This window comes from Squalius cephalus (genome assembly GCF_949319135.1).
Source record: "Squalius cephalus genome assembly, chromosome: 2".
In the NCBI taxonomy this organism is placed as follows: domain Eukaryota; kingdom Metazoa; phylum Chordata; class Actinopteri; order Cypriniformes; family Leuciscidae; genus Squalius; species Squalius cephalus.
Window position 1 is genome coordinate 19993425 of NC_137123.1, and position 22034 is coordinate 20015458.

Sequence of the window (22034 nt, forward strand, 5' to 3'; positions counted from 1 at the left end):
GAGAAGAATGGGGTGAATGGGGTCCTGGATTTCATTGAATTGTTTAATCTGTTCTTCATCCCCTTTCTTTCGTTTCTTCATCTTAAATTGGATTATTTAAAGTTCGAGCGCAAAGTTTCGTCTCACTGAGTGTTTGAGATGTTGCATGTTTGACCTGTGATCCATAAGTTAGTTAATGCCTTTATCTAAACGTCCTGAAATTCTTCAGAATGTGCAATAAGGGAAATTAGTGATCTACTCAAAAAGTAAGCAAATATTAGTTAAACGAAAATCTAATTTCCCCATGTATAATGGGGTGGCGCTGGCGCTGGATCTCAACCAAATTTACTCCTGTATAGTGGTTTGCACACCGCTTTTTTTCTGTTTTAGCTGCGATTTCAGATTTAAAGCTTTTCTATATTTGGTTGTGAAGTTGCTATCATTTGATACAAACTATGTCATTGGACAACATTGTAAATAGCTTATTATTTCAAAACCGTGTTTGTGACAAACATTCACGTTTGGTGTGCAAAAGTCTCAGGGAAGAGCAGATTTAGAACAAAGACCATTAAATGCATGGAAAGTAGTTTTAATTATTATTTAAATAGGCACACAGTTTGTTGATTGTAGTGACGCTTTGAGGGATTCTAACTATAGAGTAGCTTGCTCTCCATATGTATGAATGACTACTGTAGTACATTTGCTGGAGCTACTGGTGGAGCAACTTCTGTCCTTGTGCTGTATACCTCCCCCAACCTGACTGGCCTCTGGCAGTGGAGCTCGGGAAGAACCGACCCAAGATATACACTCGCACTCGGCCTGCTTTGATGTGGGATGTGACGGATCTCTTGGCGTGGACATGCCGTGGAATCACAAACCCCCCCAAACCCTGGCTTTGCCTAAAGAGATTTCACACAGCTGGATCATCTACTCTCACTCTTTTCCTTTCTGCACCATTCGAAGAAACTACAGTTCCCAGCAGCCCTTGTGTGTGGTTCTTGTATCATTATTTCTGTAGCACACTTTCATAGTTTTCAGTATTAGCATTATTATTTACATCATAATCTACACTTTTGAACTTCTAAACTCACCCATATGCCTTCCTGACGCTCTTAGCTCGTACTTTAAACACGTGTCATCTTTTGATGAAGGCAAGCAAAGCGAACCGCACCCACACATGGGTGATAAGGGGCAAACAAGTAGCCATATCATCTGTTGAGCAGGTCTGAACACCAGCGTGGCCTAGACCTCGCAGATTTCAGCAACCCACGGCCCTTTGAAGTGCACTGGTACAGACCCAGGGTTTTGAAACAGAGGGCCATTGATACTCTGTTTACATCGGCTGGTTACCACAGTCATATTGAATCCATGTGTCGGATGTACAAAGAAAAACAGGCTGGCAGTGTTATTAGGTTAATTTTCAAAGGTTTGCCTCCATGGGGCATTTAACCAACCCCAAAATATTAATGTCAAGCGACCCACTGAAATTCGTTAATTGCAATGTCTTCATAGTAGGAGACTATAAAAACGTTGAAATTCTGGCCAGAACGCCCAAATGAAATTGCTTTTGTGCCTATTCGAGAAATGCTGTCATATATATACGTATATATTGTATTACGAACATGGTTGAATAATTGATTTTGTTCCTCTTTGTAAGTCGCTTTGGATTAAACCATCTACTAAATGCATGAATGTAAAATTCATCAATAATTTTCGTAATATACAATGCCAAGTTTATATCCTAAACAAGATCATTTTTGAGCTGGCGTTGAACAGGCTTGAAGACATGAGTGCTATTTCTTGACTTTTTAATGCACATCTATTCTGCAATCCAGCGGTAGCACCTGTTGAGAGGATCCTGAGGGCACGTGTAAATGAAGTGCAATGTTGTGTTTTGTCTTCGCATCACAGTTGTCATCACTTTTCCTGAATGTTATGTCTCCAGGCCCGGCTGTGACCTCCATCACCCTCCAGCGGCCTCTTTAAATCCTGCTTTATTTTGACAATATAGCTGACGCTCTTGTACCAGTTTAGTTGTTTTTCTTTTGCATTTTTTTTAAAACTCCTTTTCATTGAATGTTTTTTGCTTCATTTTGTGTATTCTCATTCCCAGTGTCATTTGAAGCTCGTTTAGTCTCGAATGACTTAAAATCCCCATGTTTTTCTCATTTTACAATTGTTTGTTTGAGAATCGACATTCGATGCGTGTCAGTAACCCTCTTCGCTAGTTGTATAACTGTTGAAAATTGTGTAGTACTGGTTATTTTGGCACGTAGAAACACCAGAACAGACAAGTCGAGTGTCTCGTCAAACCTTCGTCATCTCAAGAGAAATTCATCAGTGACAGTGATTGAAACCGCATTGTGTTTGCGGACATGCATGCACGCATCTCTGAACTTCACTTGCACTGCTTTTTACTGATTAATAGAGGCTCTGTGCCACTAGGTCCCACTTTTTTTTTCCATTTTTTTTTCTGAAGCTCATTATTTTTATTTTTTTTGTCAGGCTGTTTGTGTATGTGGGGGCGAAAGAGCTTCACATGCTCCGTGGATCAGACGCCACTGAAATATTCATGCTCCCTGGTGTAGGAGTTTGGTAAAGGGTTTCTCTGAGTTACAGTACAAAAGATGGCTTGCCACCAGGCTTTATTAGCAAGGCTGTTTAATGGATGTATGGATACAGCCTCTTTTTTTTCCCCTTTCTTGCATGCACTCACTCCCTCTCTCTGTGTTGCACACCAAAACCCCTCTCTTTCGGCATCTCGCAGTCAGTCAACTCATGTTTGCAGCGGATGGGAGGGGTGGGCTTTGCTATCAGCTCTTTTTGTGTGGTCTCTCGGCCGTAAAAAACACCCTGTTCTTTGAATGTGAAAAGAGCCTGTCTTTAATTTTTGGGGAACTCATAAAAGTTTGTCGCTCCTTTCATATCTGCCCGCGGAATTAAAAACAAATGCTTCCTTTTTTCATCCGCCTTTGAACTGGCCAATTATGGAGTTGTGAAAATAAAAATCACCCTGTCAATCTCTCTTGCTCCCTCTCCTCCTATTTTACTCCTTTCTTTTCCAGCTTTTTCCGTTTTAACGTCGCTCTCTTTGATTTTTCTCTCCTTCGCTCCCTTGTTTTTGTCTTTTTCTGTCTTCCCTTCTCTCTCGTTTGTGTTGAAGGTGTGTGTGTGTTGGGGAGGGGGGGGGGGGATCAGTGATGTCAAAGTCAAAACCGAGAGCATTAAGAAAACTGGCGAAATGCAATCCAGCTGCAATCCGACATGACGCTGGAAAAAGGGGGCTGTGGAGCAGAGAGCTGCGGCGTATTCCCAGGGCGCACAACTGCTCGCGGCCTTGGCTTTGATCTCTTCAAAGCCTTCTGCCTCCTACTAGATGAAGAGTCTTGGCTTCGTTTCGTGAGCGTTGGAGAGAGAGAGAGAGAGGAAGGGGAGGGTGAGCGAGGGATGGTGAGGGGAATTAGAGGGGGTTGTTGTGCATGGAAATGGATGGGGGGGGGGGGAACTGAGATGGGGAACGTAGAAAAAAAGTGACAAAGATACACCGAAGGAAGGCAAGCAGGAAGTTAAAGGTGTCCTCTTGCCCTATTCGGACCAAAATCAATCAGATTGTTAGAGTAATTACATGTAATTCAGCACAAGTCTCAGGGGGTTTTGTTACCTGAGGGACTCTGACCCCAGAAACGGAGCCCAGGCAGGGGAAGGGAGGACCAGCGGAGGGAGGGGGAGAGGAGGTGTTGAAAAGCAGGCTGCCCTGTTGCCGTCCAGCAGAGCAGAAAATGGGAGCACAATGCAGTGATTACCCTTGCAGATGTCCCCATATTTATGCGGGCGATGTTTTGGTGTGGCGTAGGCGGTGGGATTGCTACGGAGCTAACGAGGCTCGGCTATTGTAGTGGAGCGTGTGCCCGGTTCTGCCAACACACCCGCCCCCCCAACCTCCAGGCTTTCCCACATTAGACTGAAACGGGGAAACTAGCCCGCCCCTGGAGGTGTCCAATTTGTGCAAAATACACTTACTTAAGATGCTGATGGCAACATAAACACATTTTCAGTGACCCAGAGAGCAGGGTGGCCTGTAGACATCTGTTATGGTGATATATAGGCTACACTGGAAAGAAAACGATGTATAAACAACTTTCACAAACAATTACTAAGAAATGGCAAGTAACACATTGAATTACATGGGATATTTTGTAGTAGAAAAACTGACTTTGTTTTTTAGTGCTCATGACATGATGAATTTATTAATGAGCAAATGAAATATGCACAAAATTTCTGAAATGTATTTTTATACATGCATGTTTATATTCTATCAATTTATATTAAAACAATAAAATATATAAAAATGCTTATTTTTATGTAAACAAGTTTTGTATAAAAATGGAATAATTTACGAAAATCATTTATATGTGACCCTGGACCACAAAACCAGTCACATGGGTCAGTTTATTTAAATTGAGATTTATCTGAATAAATAAGGTTAGGATAGGACAATATTTGGCCGAGATACAACTATTTGAAAATCTGAGGGTGCAAAAAAATCAAAACATTAGGAAAATCACCTTTAAAGTTGTCCAGTTATGTTCGCGATTGTGCTGCATTCACTCACATAAATAAATGTTTTATATATTAACGGTAGGAAATTTACAAAATATCTTCATGGAACATGATCTTTACTTAATATCCTAATGAATCGATCATTTTGACCTATATTTGGCTATTGCCACAAACATACCCGTGCGACTTGTGACTGGTTTTGAAATGACTTTTATTCAGCAATGTCGCATTAAATTAATCAAAAGTGGCAGTTAAGACATTTATAATGCTACTTAAGATTTCTATTTCAAATAAATGCTGTTCTTTTGAACTCTATTCATTGAAAAATCCTGTAAAAATGTATCATGGTTTCCACAAAAATATTAAGCAGCACATTTGTTTTCAATCAGAAATGTTTCTTGAGCAGCAAATCAGAGTATTAGAATGATTTCTGAAGGATCATGTGACACTGAAGACTGGAGTAATGATGCAAAAAAAAAATGCACAGGAATAAAAGACATTTCAAAATATATTAAAATTAAAAAATATATTTTAAATTGTAATATTTGTGTTTTTGCTGTATTTTTGATAAAATAAATGCAGCCTTGGCAAGCGTAAGAGACTTATTCCCAAAGAAAATTTGTTTATGTACTGATGTTCATGCCTCGATCACGGTTTACACAAACCGTAAGCATTACCAGTGCCCCCTCGTCTCAGCCTATTGTTAATAAGGTTCATCAGACAAATTGACTGCTCTGCTGCTTTGATCTGATCTTTCATCTCTGATTCTGGCCTTCTGCATTACTGTTACTGATCTCAACAGACCTGCATTGTGATGTTTTTTTTTCCCCATTGCTAATTGATTTGAGCCCATGTGGAGTGTTCATTTATTGCTGAAGGGCCCTTCACAAATATATAGAGCCTGTGATATAAGACTGCATGTTCAAATACACTCTAGAACGGGCATTTTTGTATTTTTTTTAGAACATGCGTTATTATTCACCCCCTATTTTGTTCTATGATTTGCTCTGTCTAACTCACTCTCGTTCTGGTTGCGGATGTGAGGCCTGAGACGAGTAGCGCTTTGTTTACTTTCCCCGGTTGTTTGATGCTGGATGATGAAACCTATAAAAATACTCCGCAAGACTGCGTTTGTTCATCTTTCCCTTTGTGAACCTCGTACCAACTTCTTGCAACCACTTCAGCTTAATAATGACATCTGTGCCTCTCAAAGGATGTGCATAGGTAAAAATAACATTTCATTTACATCTTGGTTCGAGACTACACTATACTGATGTTAGACTTCTGAAGAAACTTGACTATGTTTGTTTCTCAAGACTTTAAAATGTTTGAAATTTAGTTTTGTAGATACAAAATGAGTCTAGTTGATGTAAAATACCTTTGGGAAGTTTACATTCTTTATCTAAACGAAATTTTAAAATTAGAATCTTTTGTAATTATAATGCTTGTGGCTTTTATGATGATTAATTGAGAGGCTACATGGAATTTATTCTTTTAGTTATAAAAGTATTTCTCACACCATTTAAAATGATGCAGTGACGGCAAAAATGATTTAAAAATAGTGAAACTTTAAAAGAAATGGAGACCAGTTATAGGGCCTAAGATAGACTTTCATATATTTTAAATTGATATCTTGATATTAAACTTATTTTGTCAGTACAGATGTGTCATTTCATAGTTTCGAACTTTTTGTAGTTTGTCATTGACTGGCTGTGCGTAGAATCATAAAGATGGCTGGAAGCGATCATACCAAGATTTGGAGATGGGCTGAAATATTGAAGTTTTGAAGCTATATTTCAAATGATCTAGCATGTAAGCATTTTATATGAACACAAATGCATTAAAATATCTCTTTGATGATGTCCGTTTCAGTCCTGTTGAGAATAGGCGTTAGGGATACATATTGTTGACACAAATAACAGCTGTAAGACATAAGAAAGAAGTTTAAAAAGTGTTTTCCACAAATTTCTAGTGGATAAAAAAGTTGCATAATAGTCATGAATCATGAGTTGCTACTTGCTAATATTGCTAGTCGGTTACAGAAAGGTGGTATTTCTCATTCTTGAGAGCATTTCATTGGAGAACAATTTGTCTACGCCCCTGAGTGCAAGATGAGTCATCAGTATTTTTCGTCTGTACAACAAAAGAGAAACACTGTAAATACATATTTACTTGACGTTTGCACAGATGACCTCCAAAGCCAACAGACACGGAATAAAAGCCACAAATGTCAAATTCATCAAATATATTCCAATTGGCTGTGACTTGTGTAGTGCATTGTGGAGTTTTGGGGATTTTTAAGGTTTTGGAACCATAATGGTATAATTCATATTCCAGCAGAATACTCTAGGTAGGTTTGCCAGGCATACAATGATATTTATACCCGGTCTTTAATCAATATTAATGTATCTTAGATGGCATACATCTATGCTGCTTATGCATTATAGATTTAGTCTGCAGTTATTGGAGCCATTTTGAAGATAATACTGACTGATAGTTTCTCAGCTCGTTCTGTATCTACACGCCCATGACGTGATGTTATTTATGAACTTGTTTTGAGACTGAACATTAATTAAAACCTTGTTGTAGCACATGACCCCTTTATTTACACTTCTGTTTTTCAATCTGTTATTTAATGGACGATGCACAAGAATTTTGCAGACACAGGGTTAGGCTAATTTTATGAGGGTTTTTTTTTCCCGTTAGACCAGATCTTGGACCTGTTCCCTCTCCTATCCCATTATCTCCTATTTAAATTGCACAAAGTCAAGAAAACAAAGATCTTGTGCACGTTTGCATACTCCGCCGTCCCGTCTCGCCTTGTTTGCACACAGCCGATGTTTTGTTTGCTTTAGTCGGGACAATAGCCACAAAAGTATCGAACCGGGGGAGGTGCCCGTCCTGTGTGTGAGCCGACTTTCAAGAGCTTGTTGAAGTGCTCCCTAGTCATGCGTGGGTTGAGAGAAGTCATTTGTTCTCCGGGGATTATAGTGCGAGTGTGTGTGCGCTCTCAGACTGAGGGTTTTCACTGGCTGATGCTAAATTGAAAAGCAGTTGTGTTGAGGTTAACTAGCTAATTCCCTCACAATGCGAGGAGGCCACATTTATATGAGAGGTTTGTGCGTAATGCGGTATTGTCCTACCTACAAGCAAAACAGTGCAACAAAGGCTTTGTGTGATAAAAGAGTGAAGATGTAGGGTTGTTACAATTGATCCCTCTGTCTTATTAAGACTTATTCAGTCTTGAATCTGACAGAATAGATTGTGATCTCTTGCGCTCTTTGAGAAATACCACAATTACTTTTTAAATGATCTCTGTGATAGAGAACTGCACAAGTAACGATTTCAAGCAAAATCATACGAAAATGGATTTTGATTAGATTATTATTGGCATTATTATTATTTTTATTTTTGTAAATTAGTGGAACATGAATAACATGCTAGTTGAGGACAGGTGTTTAATTAGTTTTCTTAGTGATGAGACTTAATTTTCGTCTGGTGGATAAAATATCTTATAGACTTACAATAAAGGAGGGACCTCAGTTATATTGTCATATGATTTCATAAGCCTTATGATTTCTGTGATGCCAAAAACAAACAGGCCCCTACCCAATGCCTCCGCCCTCATATTCATGTGCCAGTCTATGCAACTATGGCGAAATCTGAGGGTATGATGTCATCGATAAGTGAAAGCATTTCGTGTTACTACGATAATTCAGGTCGAATAGGTATCTAACTCCTCTACTTATTCCACTTATTATGTTTTCATTAGAGATGCACCTATATGAAAATCTTGGCCGTTACTGATAATTATTTATATTTGAAAGACGATAACCAATATATTGGCCCATAGATCTAAATCCAAATTTTTATATAATTTGATTACAAAAACAAAAATCTCACCATTACAATCCATGTCCCAAGCAGTCAATTATAATGTTCTCATTATAATTTTCTGTAGCCTGTATGACAGACTTGCGCTGCACATGTTGCACTGTATTTTCCTTTTTGAAGTGATTCCAATCATATTTCATGCAATTCAAAAGCATCATGGCGAACAGTGCTCAGCTGAAGGAAATAATCCATTATTTATCGACTTTAATACATCGGCCAAATTTCTTATCGGGCCGATAACGCAAGTAACGTTGGTTTTTCTGCGTTTCACAGAACTAAGATATGCTGTCTTTTGCTTGATCGTAACCCTTCTTTTTAAACTTACATTCCCCTGGCATTTATCCTCTTTTGAATTTTCTCTGCCATCTCTCTCCTTCTATAGTCGTTCTGCTAATGTCTGTCTTGTGCACTGAGCTCTCTCTCCTCCCCCTTACTGCTGATTGGCTACAAGTGTGTTTCGGTGCTCGTCCAGATCCACATTGAAACAGCGTTTTTCAATTCTCTTATGCCACGTTTAAAGGCAGAGTATGTATTTTCTGCAGAGCTAGTGGCAGCAAAGGTAATTGGAAAAATAATGGTTTCCAAACATACAGAAGACTGCATTTATCTCAAGAAACAAGCAGTATTTACTGTTTTCTTCATTTCATGTCATTGTATTGCCGTTTCGTAGAAATGTACTTTTACGCGATTGGCAGACACTTCTTAGTGCATTTCGTTCTGATTTTATCATTTTATAATTTCATGCATTCCCTGGGCATCAAACCTATGATTGACATTGCTATCTGTGGAAAAGTTTACTTAGCACATTAGCACTTTAGAAAATGGAAAACACTTTACCTTTAAATATAACAGTATGCTTGGGATACAGTGGGTTTATTTGGAGAGTTAAAGGACTCGGACGGGGGGAGGGGGGAGGGGGAGGGGGGGGGTATCCTAAATGAGCAATTACACTGCACATTTCATCCCATTGCTGAACACTGGAAACACAAGCTCATGCAAAAAAAGTTTAACCTTTCGCTGTGCTCAAAAGTTCAATTTTGGCGAACTCTGAGCTGCGAATTTGTATCACGCGAAGACGTGTGTCCACTGATCTTTTAACTGAAATAGCAGAATGCAATCTTTAAAGGTATGCAGCATCGCAGGAAAGTGGAGTAGATTGTATATTTTGACATTTTTGATTTATAATAATTGTAATATGTTGAGGTTGTTTGTAAAAAAGACGCCACAGAGCGTGATGTCATAACATGACCGTTGCAGTGCTCAGAGAATTGAATGTTTATGACGTGCGCAGAGCAGAAATCCACATCTTCTGCTATGTTAATTTGCTTTCAACCGGTGTAGACTTCTGTCTCTTTCCCACCCTCCCCCTGCTCTGCTTCCTCTTTTCTTCTCATCTCAATCCCTAACTCTGGGCCGTAAAGCTCAGGCTTTGTTGCTGAGAGTGTGAAACTAGGTCACTACCCGGCATCTGAAGTAGCTCCATTCACTACAGCCCAGCACTTCTGATGTTGCAGGTACAGTCACACGTGCACGCACTCACACGGTAACACACACACACACACACACACACGTGTGGCAGAGGATCACCACTTCACTCAAACATTAACCTGAGCCTGCGAGGGAGCGGATTGTTCCAGCCCTCCATCACAAGCTCCCCCACAGGCCTCATTCTCCCCTCGCTGCAAGTTCCTCCCAAATCCAGAGTGGCAGCCATTTATGTGCCGTATACCTGTGTCTGCACATGCCAGGCAAATCCCATTCCTTCAAACGCCTGCTCAGAAATGACTCGAGAACTTGATACATCTTCCACCGCTTCCTCCTTTATTTGTGTTGTAGAAGAAACTGTTTTGTTTTACGTTTTGAGGGAAGCAGCGCTTGCTTGTGCAAAACTCAGTGCCATGATGCTAGGTTGTTTTTGGTGATTGCTGTGCAGTTCAGGTGTTCTGAGCTATTATCGTGAGGATCAACTATTACAGCAATTGAGGAGTTGAAATGGGTACATACAAATTTTTTTTTTTTTGGTAATGATTCTGCTCTTAACCTTGTGGTGGGACCAATTATTTCTGTTGAAAAGACTATTTATCTATTTTGAAAAAAATTACATCTATTTTAATGTCAATTTTATATCATTTTATGCATGTACTTATTTAAAAGTATTATTAAAATAAATATGAATTTAAATAAAAAACATTTATGTATATTAAAATAGAATAAAACAAAATATGTTTTTTAATGTATTTGTTTTTTACATTTAAATTGCATGTATTTTTATTTTCTTAATTTTGTTTCTTTAAAGTGTTTTTATTTTATTTTATTTTATTTTATTTATTTATTTTTGACTCATTATTTTTGACAATTTATTGTTATGGACCCTTTTCACGAACTGTGACGCGTTTTCACAGTTATCAACATTGCAAATCTAGTCATTTTTTTTTACAAAACTGAATACACATTTATAAGGCTATATATTGTTATATTACCTTGTCAGTAAATGACAAAAAAGCTAATTAACGCTTCTGTGAGGGTGTTTCTAATACAATGACTGAGGGAGTGACAGCAAATTTGACATCTTTCTCTCTTCTGACCGCTGACTCTCTTCCTTCTTTTGGAAAGTTGTGGAAACACTATTGCAGATCTTAACAACCATTAACAAAAAAATTCTGATCGCTTGAAAAAATAACAGTCTGCCTCTACTCAAGCCGCATGATTTTAGGGATCATTCATGTCTGTTACACGCTAATGCTTTGGGTTGTGATGTTAAAAGCCTTAGAAAGAGTGTCTACTGTACATTTAGCAGTCCTTTAATTTGTGCTTTGCTACTGAGCTGTTTCATTTTCGTTGTCTGTAAAGCTAGCACTAGCATGTTGCATCAGCAGAGTCTGATTATGTTGGAGTATCGGCCTTCCATAAATAACCGAGTGAGAGCGAGAGCGAGAGCTGGCTCGGTATGAAAGAAAGGAATAAACAAGTATTCATTCACATGCTTTCCACACGTCCAACAACACTGTGAGGATCACGAATGCGTGTGTTTGGCATGTAGAAGTCGTGCTGGCTTTTAAAGTTTAATGTGTGTGGCTGTTGTGTCAGAATGCATGCTAATGGCACGTTGTGTGTGTGTGTTTGGCCAGTGGATGCTGCGTTGCCCGCTGACACCGGTCCACTTCAGTGGAATGTTTGACCTTTCGGTGGCGCTTTGAAGTGACCAGGTCCTGCTGTGAAAATGAGCCCTGCGTAAGCCTCAAGGTGAACGTGCAGCAGGATGTTGAGGACCCTTATATAACCTCCACGCAATGCAAAACTGTGACGATATTACCTCACAACCAATCAGCAATGTCCATATAATTGCAAATGCAGTCTGTTAATTGTCGTCACAGCCCACACCCAACACTTTCCTCTTAATCCTTTGTTGTCAGTTTGTTGCAGCATTATTGTCTTCTTATTGTCTTGATAATTATTGCGTTTTATTCTCAATGAGCTTTAAATTCCTCGCCTCAGTTTGACGCAGTTCCAGCGTTTGTGTATCAGAATTGTGTTTGTTTTATGGTTCACATCTGTCAGAATGCAGCACTGCATACGTCGGTGATGTGGTTTTCTGGGCCATTAATGGGTGAGATGTTTGATGTTCTTCTCCTCTGCTTGACTATTGCAGATGACAGCTGGTGCACTGCTGTCAGATTTCTGAATGCCATGCTTTGAACTTAAGATAGCACATGGATTGTAGAGTTGGTATGGCTAAATACATTTGATTTATTTATTTTATTGTATTATCTTTATTGTTATTAATTATTTAAATTACTTTGTTCTTAATATGATACTAATTATTTTTGAACAGTCCCTATTTATGTTTTTTTTTTTTGTATATATATATATATATATATATATATATATATATATATATATATATATATATATATATATATATATATATATATATATATATATATATATATATATATATATATATATATATATATATATATAATTATTTTTTTTCTGTAAAAACTACCTGATCAAATGTAAAATATATTTATTTGTTTCAAATTTCTTTTTAATTTAGATTATTATTTTTTGGTGGGTGTAACAACATCCAGGTTCTGACAACAATGTTCAAAATAGACTTCAAAATAAAATAATTTCTGTCTTTCGCTCACTCTCTTTCTTTTAAAGCCTTTAGGGCAGGCTTTCCTCCATTCGTTCCCGTCTCCTCTACCTCTCTCACTCTCCGTCCACCCTTCGCTTCCTCCTCTTGTTTGTATCGTTACCTTGGGCATGTGGCATGTGCCATGAGAGCTCTTCATTAATTGGGTTTGGTTACTTTAAGCCCCAGAGCCAACAGGCCATCCTGCCAATATCACATTCCATTTATAACCCACTGCTCTAGACTGGGGGCCTCTCTTTATTTTGGGCGTCTCAGCACTGGGGTTGCTCACTTACTGGGGCTTTAAAGGGGCCAATATATCGAATTGAGTGGGCAACGTGTGTGTGTGTTTATCTTTGTTGTTTAAAGGTCATGCATTCCACCAATGGGATGTGAGTATGAACACCTGGGCTAGGGTGTGTGTGTGTGTGTGTTTGTGTGTTTGTGGGCGAGAACTGTTTTGGCTGGTAGTACAGGGTGTGTTTCTATTCAGGACTGGGCTGTGTTTTGTCAAATGATTCAATAGTCACAAACCTAAAGCAAGTACATTTTTCTCAACAATTTTTTGTTTTTTGCTTGTTTATTCTGATTTTCCTGTATAGTGCTAAAGAAATGTTCAGGGTTAAATATACCTTACCTTTGTGTATGTCAATTTACTGTTTACAACATGTTAATAACTCCCTCCTCTAACAATTATTGCTATTTTATTACTTTTTTCTGTACGACACCACTGGATTTATTTATTCATTCATATATATCATGTTTAATGGTTGTAACTTCCATGTTCTAACACCAGCATTCTTTTTTCTTTTCTTTTCAACAGCAATTTTTATTTTTTTATTGCTTAATCTGATTTTGATTTGGGAAAGTTAGGCATCTTACACGGTGCTTTAAAGTAATTTTCAGGGTTAAATCTAAATTACCATTGTGTCAGTGTCAATTTATCACAGAAGATAGTTTCAACTCATTCGTCTTACAAACAAACTAAAATACACACCGTTTTAAAAGTATAGCCACAAGACTTGTACATGTTGACATAGACGAGACTAGTGTGATAGAATCGCTTACTGACCTTGCCTTATATGTGGATTAATTGAAATATATTTTATGTGGTGATCATCATCATTATGTGTATTGAACCCAGAATGACCTGAATATATGGCTTGTTAGAACATGCATGCATTGCATTCACTCTTTAATTTCCTTTTATTCATGTGTAGTCATCTCTCTCGTAGGTGAACAGTATAGAGGGATTTCACCTAGATTTGTAGCTGTTTGGCAATCTGTCGTTACCACTTAAGTTGGCAACTCTCGAATGTTTGCAAAACACCTTGCGCTCTTTCACTCAGCCGCTTTATTGTAGCTGCGGGCATGAGGAGTCCTCATTGCATATAAATTACAGTAGAGGGAAGCGATTATTATAACCCTCCCCCCCTCCCCTCAACACCACGGAAATGAGATAATTGAGTAGAGGACAAAGGGCTGGTGGTGCGAAGAAAACGCTTGTTGGTAACATACTGACAATGTTTTGGGCAACATAGGGTGATTGGAAAAAATGTGCCTCTACCTAAATTTTGGCAAAACTACAAAAACATATAGTAGCTGCAGTTTCCAGCTGAAATGAACACTAGTGGCATTAAAACATCAACAATTCTTATATTACTACTTACAGAGACTGATTATCTGAACACTTACCATAGTGCATGATTTGTAAACAAATCTATTTAGACATTTGCATCACATAACCAGCTCCATATGTATGGCTTTTCTGATGTAGTAAACTCGCTCTGTAACTCGCATGAACTTGAACTTGCAATGCGAAGCAATCGGGTACGAATCCCATGAAATGCCAGTCACGATAAACAAGCTCAAAGTGTTGTAGAAGCAGCGGAAATAGCATGGTTGCTTCAACAAATGTGTTTGATCTCAACGCTGGCTTTTGTCAACACTATTAGTTCGGTTTAGCGTCAGGATTAGTGTAGTTGGTATGTTATTTTCAATCTGAGCTGCCGCGATACGTTCAACAACCAACATAATAAAGCGTTACCAGATCTGTTTCGGATAAAAGTTGATGTGCTTTTAGCTCTACTCACTGGACATTTCACTTTGAAAGTGTTGCAAAACACGTAAGAAGTAATTTTGCAGAAATGTCGCCACAGGCAGTTTTTTTTTTTGCAATGAGCCTGGTTAGGTTTTGGGTTAGAAAGCCATATCTGGATGGTAAACCTCAACCTGCTGTGAAAGAGGGGTTATCATCTAGACCTGATCATTTTCATTTGCTTTCAGTGTTTGATGCTGATTGGTTGAAGTAGAGGTGCTTTTTTGGAGAGGTTGTTGAACTGAACAGTGTCCATTTTGTCTCCCAACTCATTGCACCCAAGTTTGCCATTTCCCGCACTCTTGCTTTTTCCTCTGGATTTTCTGCAGGCCCTCGGCCAGCTTGAGTTCTGCACAATGAAATTTCTTTTAAACCACATCTGAGGGGCTCTAGAGGCAGGGTTGGCCAGACCTGCTTATAAAATCCTAAATGGACATGCTTCTTTTCAATCGGCACCGCCTCTCTGCAAATATGAATAGAAAAACCTAAGCCTATTATTTTTCTTCATAATAAAAGAGAGAAGGGGGGGAGGTACGTCCGTGCCATATCCTGTCGCCCTGGCCTGTGAAAAATCTGGCCCCTGAGAGATCCTTGGGGATAAATCGCCATGGCACCATCCGACCCGGGTTCCTGTGGGCATTCGGGGTGTCCGGCCACTTCCTGGTCGGGTTGGGCGAAAGTGTTTTTAGTTTAATACGCAATTGAGCCGGCTTGGGAACTGGGTGGCGCAGCCTGTGATCTCAAACCACCTGGAAGGATTTGAATGGCCTTGAGTGGCGGTGAATCACTCTGCGTGACTTTTATTTAAGACCACAGAAAGCCAAAATAACCAAACCCTGCCTTTTGTATATTAAAGGCAACCACATTTTTGGAAAGCTGAATGTATTTTAAATATGACATTTTATTTCTTTCTCTTTTTTTTTTTGGGAAGAGTGAGCATTTTTCAAGGTTGTGCCTCGGGGGCCCCTACGAATTGGCACTGCAGTCTTGAGGTTCCCTGCTGGAATTTTAGCTTCGTGCAATGCTCCGAGATGGCAGTTTATTAAGAAGTTGAGAGAAATGGGCTCTGACAGCTGCGACTGAGAGGACATAAAAGAGGCCCCGATCGAATAAGGTGGAACGCAAAGTGCCAGCTCCTACTTTTCATGGCTGCCGTGAGCCGAGGACCCCGTATTGACACACTGGAGAGTTGTGCTGTCTTTTGTATGATGCTTGCGTTGGACTCCTTTCTTCAACTCGAACTGTTTTAAGTTCTTCCTCCGCTCCTTGGTATCTCTTTTTCTCCTTTACTCGGAGACAGAGACTAGGGGCTTAAATGAAAAATATGCTTGCCTCTTATCTCTCTCCCAGAGGAAAAGCCAATAAGAGCTGAGAGGCGTAAAATGAAGAGGGGGTAAGGATGCTATCGTGCAGTCTTCCAGTGAAGGCCTTTCACAGTAGCTCCTGCCCCCCAGTCACATATTAGTAATGAGGGCGAGTCAGGGAGCAAAAGAGCCTTTTTAAAACTACTAGTCCAGATTAGCCGTGACCTCTGACCATCAGTTGAACCTGTATTTAAACCACATAATGGAGTGAATTATTAACAGGCTATTTTTTGTTTTTTATTTTATTATTTTGTAAAAAGAGCAAAGCAGATGTTTTATTGATTTTAATTTATTAATAATGTTATATTTGTATGTTATTATTTTATCTGTACAGCACCAGTGTATATAATTAGTTTGCTTGTTTCATTTAAATCATGTGAATTCACTTATTTAGATTATAACAGCCATCATACTGATCGAAAATCATCATAAACCTTGTCAGCCTGACTCATGAATATTAATTGCGCACATAACGTTTGCCCAGTACCAATTTCAAGTTTGTTCGATTGACTGCAGATGTGAAAGGTTGGCAGAGGCTTGTTCTTGGTCTCAAAACGACATTCCAGCTGGCTACAATTTGTTTCCTTTGTACTGAAGTAAAGCAAAGTTTATATACGTTTAAGTTATTATTACCCTAAAAGTGGGGTCGAAATAACCTTCTAAAAGTGGTTAAATATAATATTTGCTACACCAAATAGGACATGCTCCTTGTTCAACATCCTTGTTGGTCTTGGAACAACATTCCCAGCATATTTTAGGGATACACTTAGAGCTTAGGGCTTCAATAACATGATCAACCTAACATTTTCCTTTGGTTTTACAAGGGTTTGGGTTAGGGATAGGGCTAGGACTATATTTGTTTTTCCAGGACCAACAAAGGATCCAAGTGCATGTCCTACATCTGGCATTTTCAAAGGCATTGAGTAATAAAGAAATGAACAGTTTTGTATTATCAGCATCGAGACTCCCAAAAAATGCCTTGGAAAATGTAGGCGTTTTGGACGTGTTTGGAACTACTAGTGTTGGCTATCAGAGCTGGGATCTTTCCAGAGAATACCATTCATCTCATCGTCCTCCCTCTCAGACGCTCCAGTGTCTGAGAGACTCCGAAATAACGCCCCCATCCAAGCGCACACGGACACGCTCTTCCCTCCCCATGGTTTTACAGCAGTACGTCTGCCGAGGAAATGGCACCCTACACCTGCCTCTCTGGCCAATTAGCTGGTCGGAAACAGCAACCTTTGCTCCCAAATTAGGACAAACCACTCATTCATGCCTGTGGGAGTTTTGCCTGTGGCACGGGTGGGCCGCTTCTTACCCGTGCGAGACGGGTAAAGTTGTGGAGATTCAATACAGCTGAACCTTAATTAAGTTTTAGGGAACAGTAGGCAATCAATAAATGATTTTTTGCACTTTTTCGTGTTTGTTTTTGTATTCAGATTGATTTCATAGGACATTTTTAATACATTTGTTGAAATGTGATGTGATTATAAGCTGCCTTCAAGTCTTCCTGGGAATTTTCCACTCACAGTGAACAAATGTGCGTTCTTGTGTCTTTTTTTTACTGGCTAACAAATTCGCGCCAGTGCAAATTAATGAATGGTGAAGGATGTGCATGTGTAATGATGCTTTATGAATTTCATAATTCTCATGCTACCACACTGATCAGTGGGAAAGAGATTTGTTTCCTCATTTGTTCCTTTATTGCTATATCAAAGCTACAAAGTGTTGATATAGTATCATTGAGATTCTATTATAGTCTTTACAGATATTTTGAAATAGTTTATATTTTTATACTTTCCAGTTCGATTTTAACTAAAGATTTGGTAAATTTATTGAATGTTTTCTTTACATCTATAAAGTATTTATTCATTTTTATTTGAGTTTTAGCTGTTTTAGTACATAAATTTCAACTAAATGAAAATGAGAAATATTTTTTATTTTATTTCTGTTAACATTTATATTATTTCAAGTAACAAAAATGTTCTTTTATGGTTTTATTTTAGTTAACTATAATATCCATGAGCTACACAAATGCATATACAATTAAATTAAATTAGTCAAAATTCACAATTGAAACCAGTACCAATTAGCTTCCACTTTGATTCTTTTATTGACAAGCCCCCAGCTTTGACTTTAGGCTCAAAGAAAATCCAGAGTTTGGCAGTTACGTCTCTCGTAAATAAACTATTCTGGACAGAAATAGATCATATGTAGACCAGGTAAAGGAGAAGTTCACCAATTATCTGAAAAATTGCTTCATGTTCTTGCACACTGTGTACTTGATGTCCTTTTGTGGTGTGCAGAGCACTACTTTGTGAGTCAGCTCAGAGCTGTGTGTGTGTGTGTGTGTGTGTGTTGAGTCCGCTGCTGACGTGATTAACCCTGCTTAGTTCCACCGCAGACGGCCGGGGCTCTGTAATGAACTCCCTTATTCACTGGCTAATGATTCCCTTTGATCTTCAGCCCCGAGACCTCTGGTCTGCCTCTGCCCTGTGGCGTTCCCATCCTCCCTCCCTGTTTCTCATTCTCTCCTCCTCTTTCTCTCCCAACCCCCTTCTTTATTCATTCGTTTCTGCCCCAAACTACTGCAGTAGACAATCCACACATCAGCACTGGTGAGCTGGAAGTGTGCATGCACAACTTTTTTGGGTTGTTGCCCATTTGTTAGTCTGAATGCCTCGGTCACATTTGATGATGTGTTACAATATCAGTTTTTTTTTCCCTCTGTGTTTTGCAGTCAAATAAGGTGCCGGTGGTTCAGCCGTCCCATGCCGTTCACCCCCTCACCCCTCTGATCACATACAGTGACGAGCACTTCGCCCCCGGCCCACACTCGGGACACCACCCACAGGACATCAATCCCAAGCAAGGTAAACGCATGCAAACCGCACAAATACGCTACTGTTGTTCATTACAAACTATTAAAAGTCATTTAAAATCACAATTTAGCAGCTATAACTACGTCTGCCATTGGTCTGTACATTAATTATTAAATGGTTTTATTTTTATTTTAGTTAACTATAATATCCATGAGCTACACAAATGCATATGAAACTAAATTATATAGTCAAAAGTCATAAAAAAAAAAAAAATCATATTTACCCAAAAATGAAAAATCTTTCATTTACTCGCCCTCATGTCGTTCAAACCTATTGGACTTTATTCTTTGAAACATAATATAAGATTTTCTGAGAATTATTTTTTTTCTCAGTACAAATGATTGGTCATCAAAATTATTTGGTTATCAACATTCTTCAAAATATCATCTTTTGTGTTCCACAGATAAAATAAATCGGTTTAGAATGACTCGAGGCTGAATAAATGATGACGGAATTTTCAATTTGGGTGTACTGTCCCTTTAAGTCTGTTGGAATGTTATTTCCTATATTCTTAAGCACTATTTCTCTAATATCACTGATCCGAAGAGACATGAACTATACACTTACACTTTAATAAGCTAACAATTCATTCTTAGTAGAATCCCATTTCCCCCAAGTCTGTCAAAGGTGCTGGGGTTACAGTTTTAAAGGGGCGTTGAGATTTTTGGCAGGCGTTGTTGCACGCGAACCCAACTCCATATGTGCTCCTTCCGGCGAGCACTCACCTCTGTGGCAACCGGCGAGGGAGAGGGCAGACAGGATGTGATGAAGTGGAGGAGGTCTGGAGAGCTATAAATAGCCTGAATGAGGCTGCACGCCACAAGCAGATTGGCCAATGATCCAAAACTTGCTCTGTTTTCATACACAAACACAAACATGGAGTCACTTATTCATCAGACATAATACGCCGAGGGCGGAATGGATAATTCACTTACACAAAGAATATGTGAGAGATTAGCCTTTTCAAGATCATTTTCAGTAAGAATTCAGGTCAATGTGTAGTGTTTTAATGTTTCAGTCCTTTTACTTGGCATAGAAAGCACAGATAGTCGGCGTGAAATCAAAGTAGACCACGTTTACCTTTTAAATACACATTCCTGGTGATCCTACTGTGCATATTATTCCAAAGTAAAACCTAAATGTTTATTTTCATCATCTTTCTGAAATGATTTTCCTTTTCCCCTGGCTGATGTCATCTAGGCCGTGCACGAGGAAGACAATGATGTTATCTAGTACTTAGCGCAGTAATTTAAAGCCTATTTTAGCCTTTTGCAGTAACAGACCACACATTCTGAGCTCCATGTGAAAGAAAAATGATCAGTTGGAGATGCAGGGGTTGTTTTTAAACTGAATGTTCTTGCTGTTTGTGTATATATCCCCAGGGCTTTGTTGTCTTCCACGGACACCCTTTTGACAGTTTAATTTAGCCCTAGGGCCTTACTTCACTTTTCCCTCCTCGGTTTAAGTCTTGATACACAAACACTGTCTTGACCTTGGTGCAGATGTGTGTTTGTGCGAGTGTGCACGCGTGTGTTTGGGGTGAAGTTGAGAAGCTTAGTACCGCAGGCCAACTGACATCCATAAGCAGCATGAATCATATCAGCGGGGCTTATTAGAACAGCGCAAAAGCATTCCTAATTATCCCATGATCCGCTTATGCACCGCACCGGACCGTAGGGCCCAACTGTGCAGCACACATTGATGTCACACTGCTGTTTTCCACATGTGTCCGTCTCACACTAACGCACGCCACTGTCGGTTTCTCATCCGCTTCTTCTTGAATCCTGAAGCAGGTATGCCCAGGCATCATCCTGGACCAGACATTCCCAATTTCTACTCTCTCTCCCCTGGGGCAGTTGGACAGATGACCCCTCCACTGGGATGGTGAGTGCACAAACGGCTACATTTAAAGAGAACGTCGGTTTTCGACAACTGTGAAGCGAATGGTTTTGACGTAGGCAGATCAGGTTGTATTAGAGCTATTTGTGTGAAGTAGAGACTGCAAATTCCATTCATTGGCTATACATAGACTTATTTGATTTGATTTTGAGAGCATGAATATTCAAAAGGTTAAGATTAGCTATGAATACGGATGGTGAATGACACATCAACCCACACACGCATTATTTTTCACTTTCAGGTTCTCTCATCACATGGTACCAGGCCCTCCTGGACCCCATGCCACGGGAATCCCCCATCCCGCCATTGTCAACCCGCAGGTGAAACACGAACCGCATCACGACACAGACCTGATGCACATGTGAGTGTCTCGTCCATTCAGCTGCAAGCTTTCTACAGCATGCTAAAAATACAATCAACGTCTCTATGTTCCCTGATCGCACATATATTTACACGGCACTGATTATTGGCCAATATTAGAGATTTTTTTGTTTTGTTTTAATTTATTGGTATTGATTAATATGAGATGTATTGGCTGATAGAGTATATTTATTTGCACATGCTTATTTCCATCTTCTAGTTAATCTTTAAAAACACTAATAATTTAAAGGTGGGGTAAGCAATATTTGAAAAATGCTGTTTGTAAGTTAGTCGGACCGACACAAACAACATCAAACATCTGTAGCCAATCACCATTAGGGGGGCGTATGACGGTGGAGGAGAGAGACAAGCAAGAGAGGGAGATTTTAAGAAAGACTGCAGAAATAGAGATAGAGAGAAAAGCTCAGAAGAAATCCCTGGGAAATAAAGGGTTATGACCGCGTTAATATTAGAAAAGCTTCCCAGCGCAGGACCGGCCTGAAAACAGACACGGACGTTGCTTTGATTCGCTCTACACGTGAGTAACACTGCGTTTGAGTGTCATCGTTTGTATGGAGCTGCTACGTTAATTTTTTTGTGCTTCCTTGTCATTCGTTCATCATCTGCGCTTTATTTTTCGTGAAGCATTATTTTGTTACGCTTCTGCTATGATAAACAGACATCCTTTCTTGGATTGCGTGTGTAACGGAGGCCAGCTAGTGAGAGTTGCGCTGACGTCTGCTAGAGAATGCTGTGTTTAGCATCATTGTTAGTGCACTCGCCTCGCATGCTGGTGATCGGGGTTCGAGACCGACTCGGGGCAGGGTGGTTAGGATTGGAGTGCGATTTTTGGGGCGGAG

General features: G+C 39.4%; 1 protein-coding gene across 1 annotated transcript in view; it reads left to right on the plus strand.

The window, feature by feature from the left end:
* lef1 (lymphoid enhancer-binding factor 1) overlaps positions 1–22034 on the plus strand; it is a 40718-nt gene that overhangs the window by 4794 nt on the left and 13890 nt on the right. The window contains 3 exon segments of the mRNA XM_079864740.1: positions 18774–18906; positions 20709–20799; positions 21056–21175. Coding sequence (XP_079720866.1) covers positions 18774–18906; positions 20709–20799; positions 21056–21175 — 344 coding nt within the window.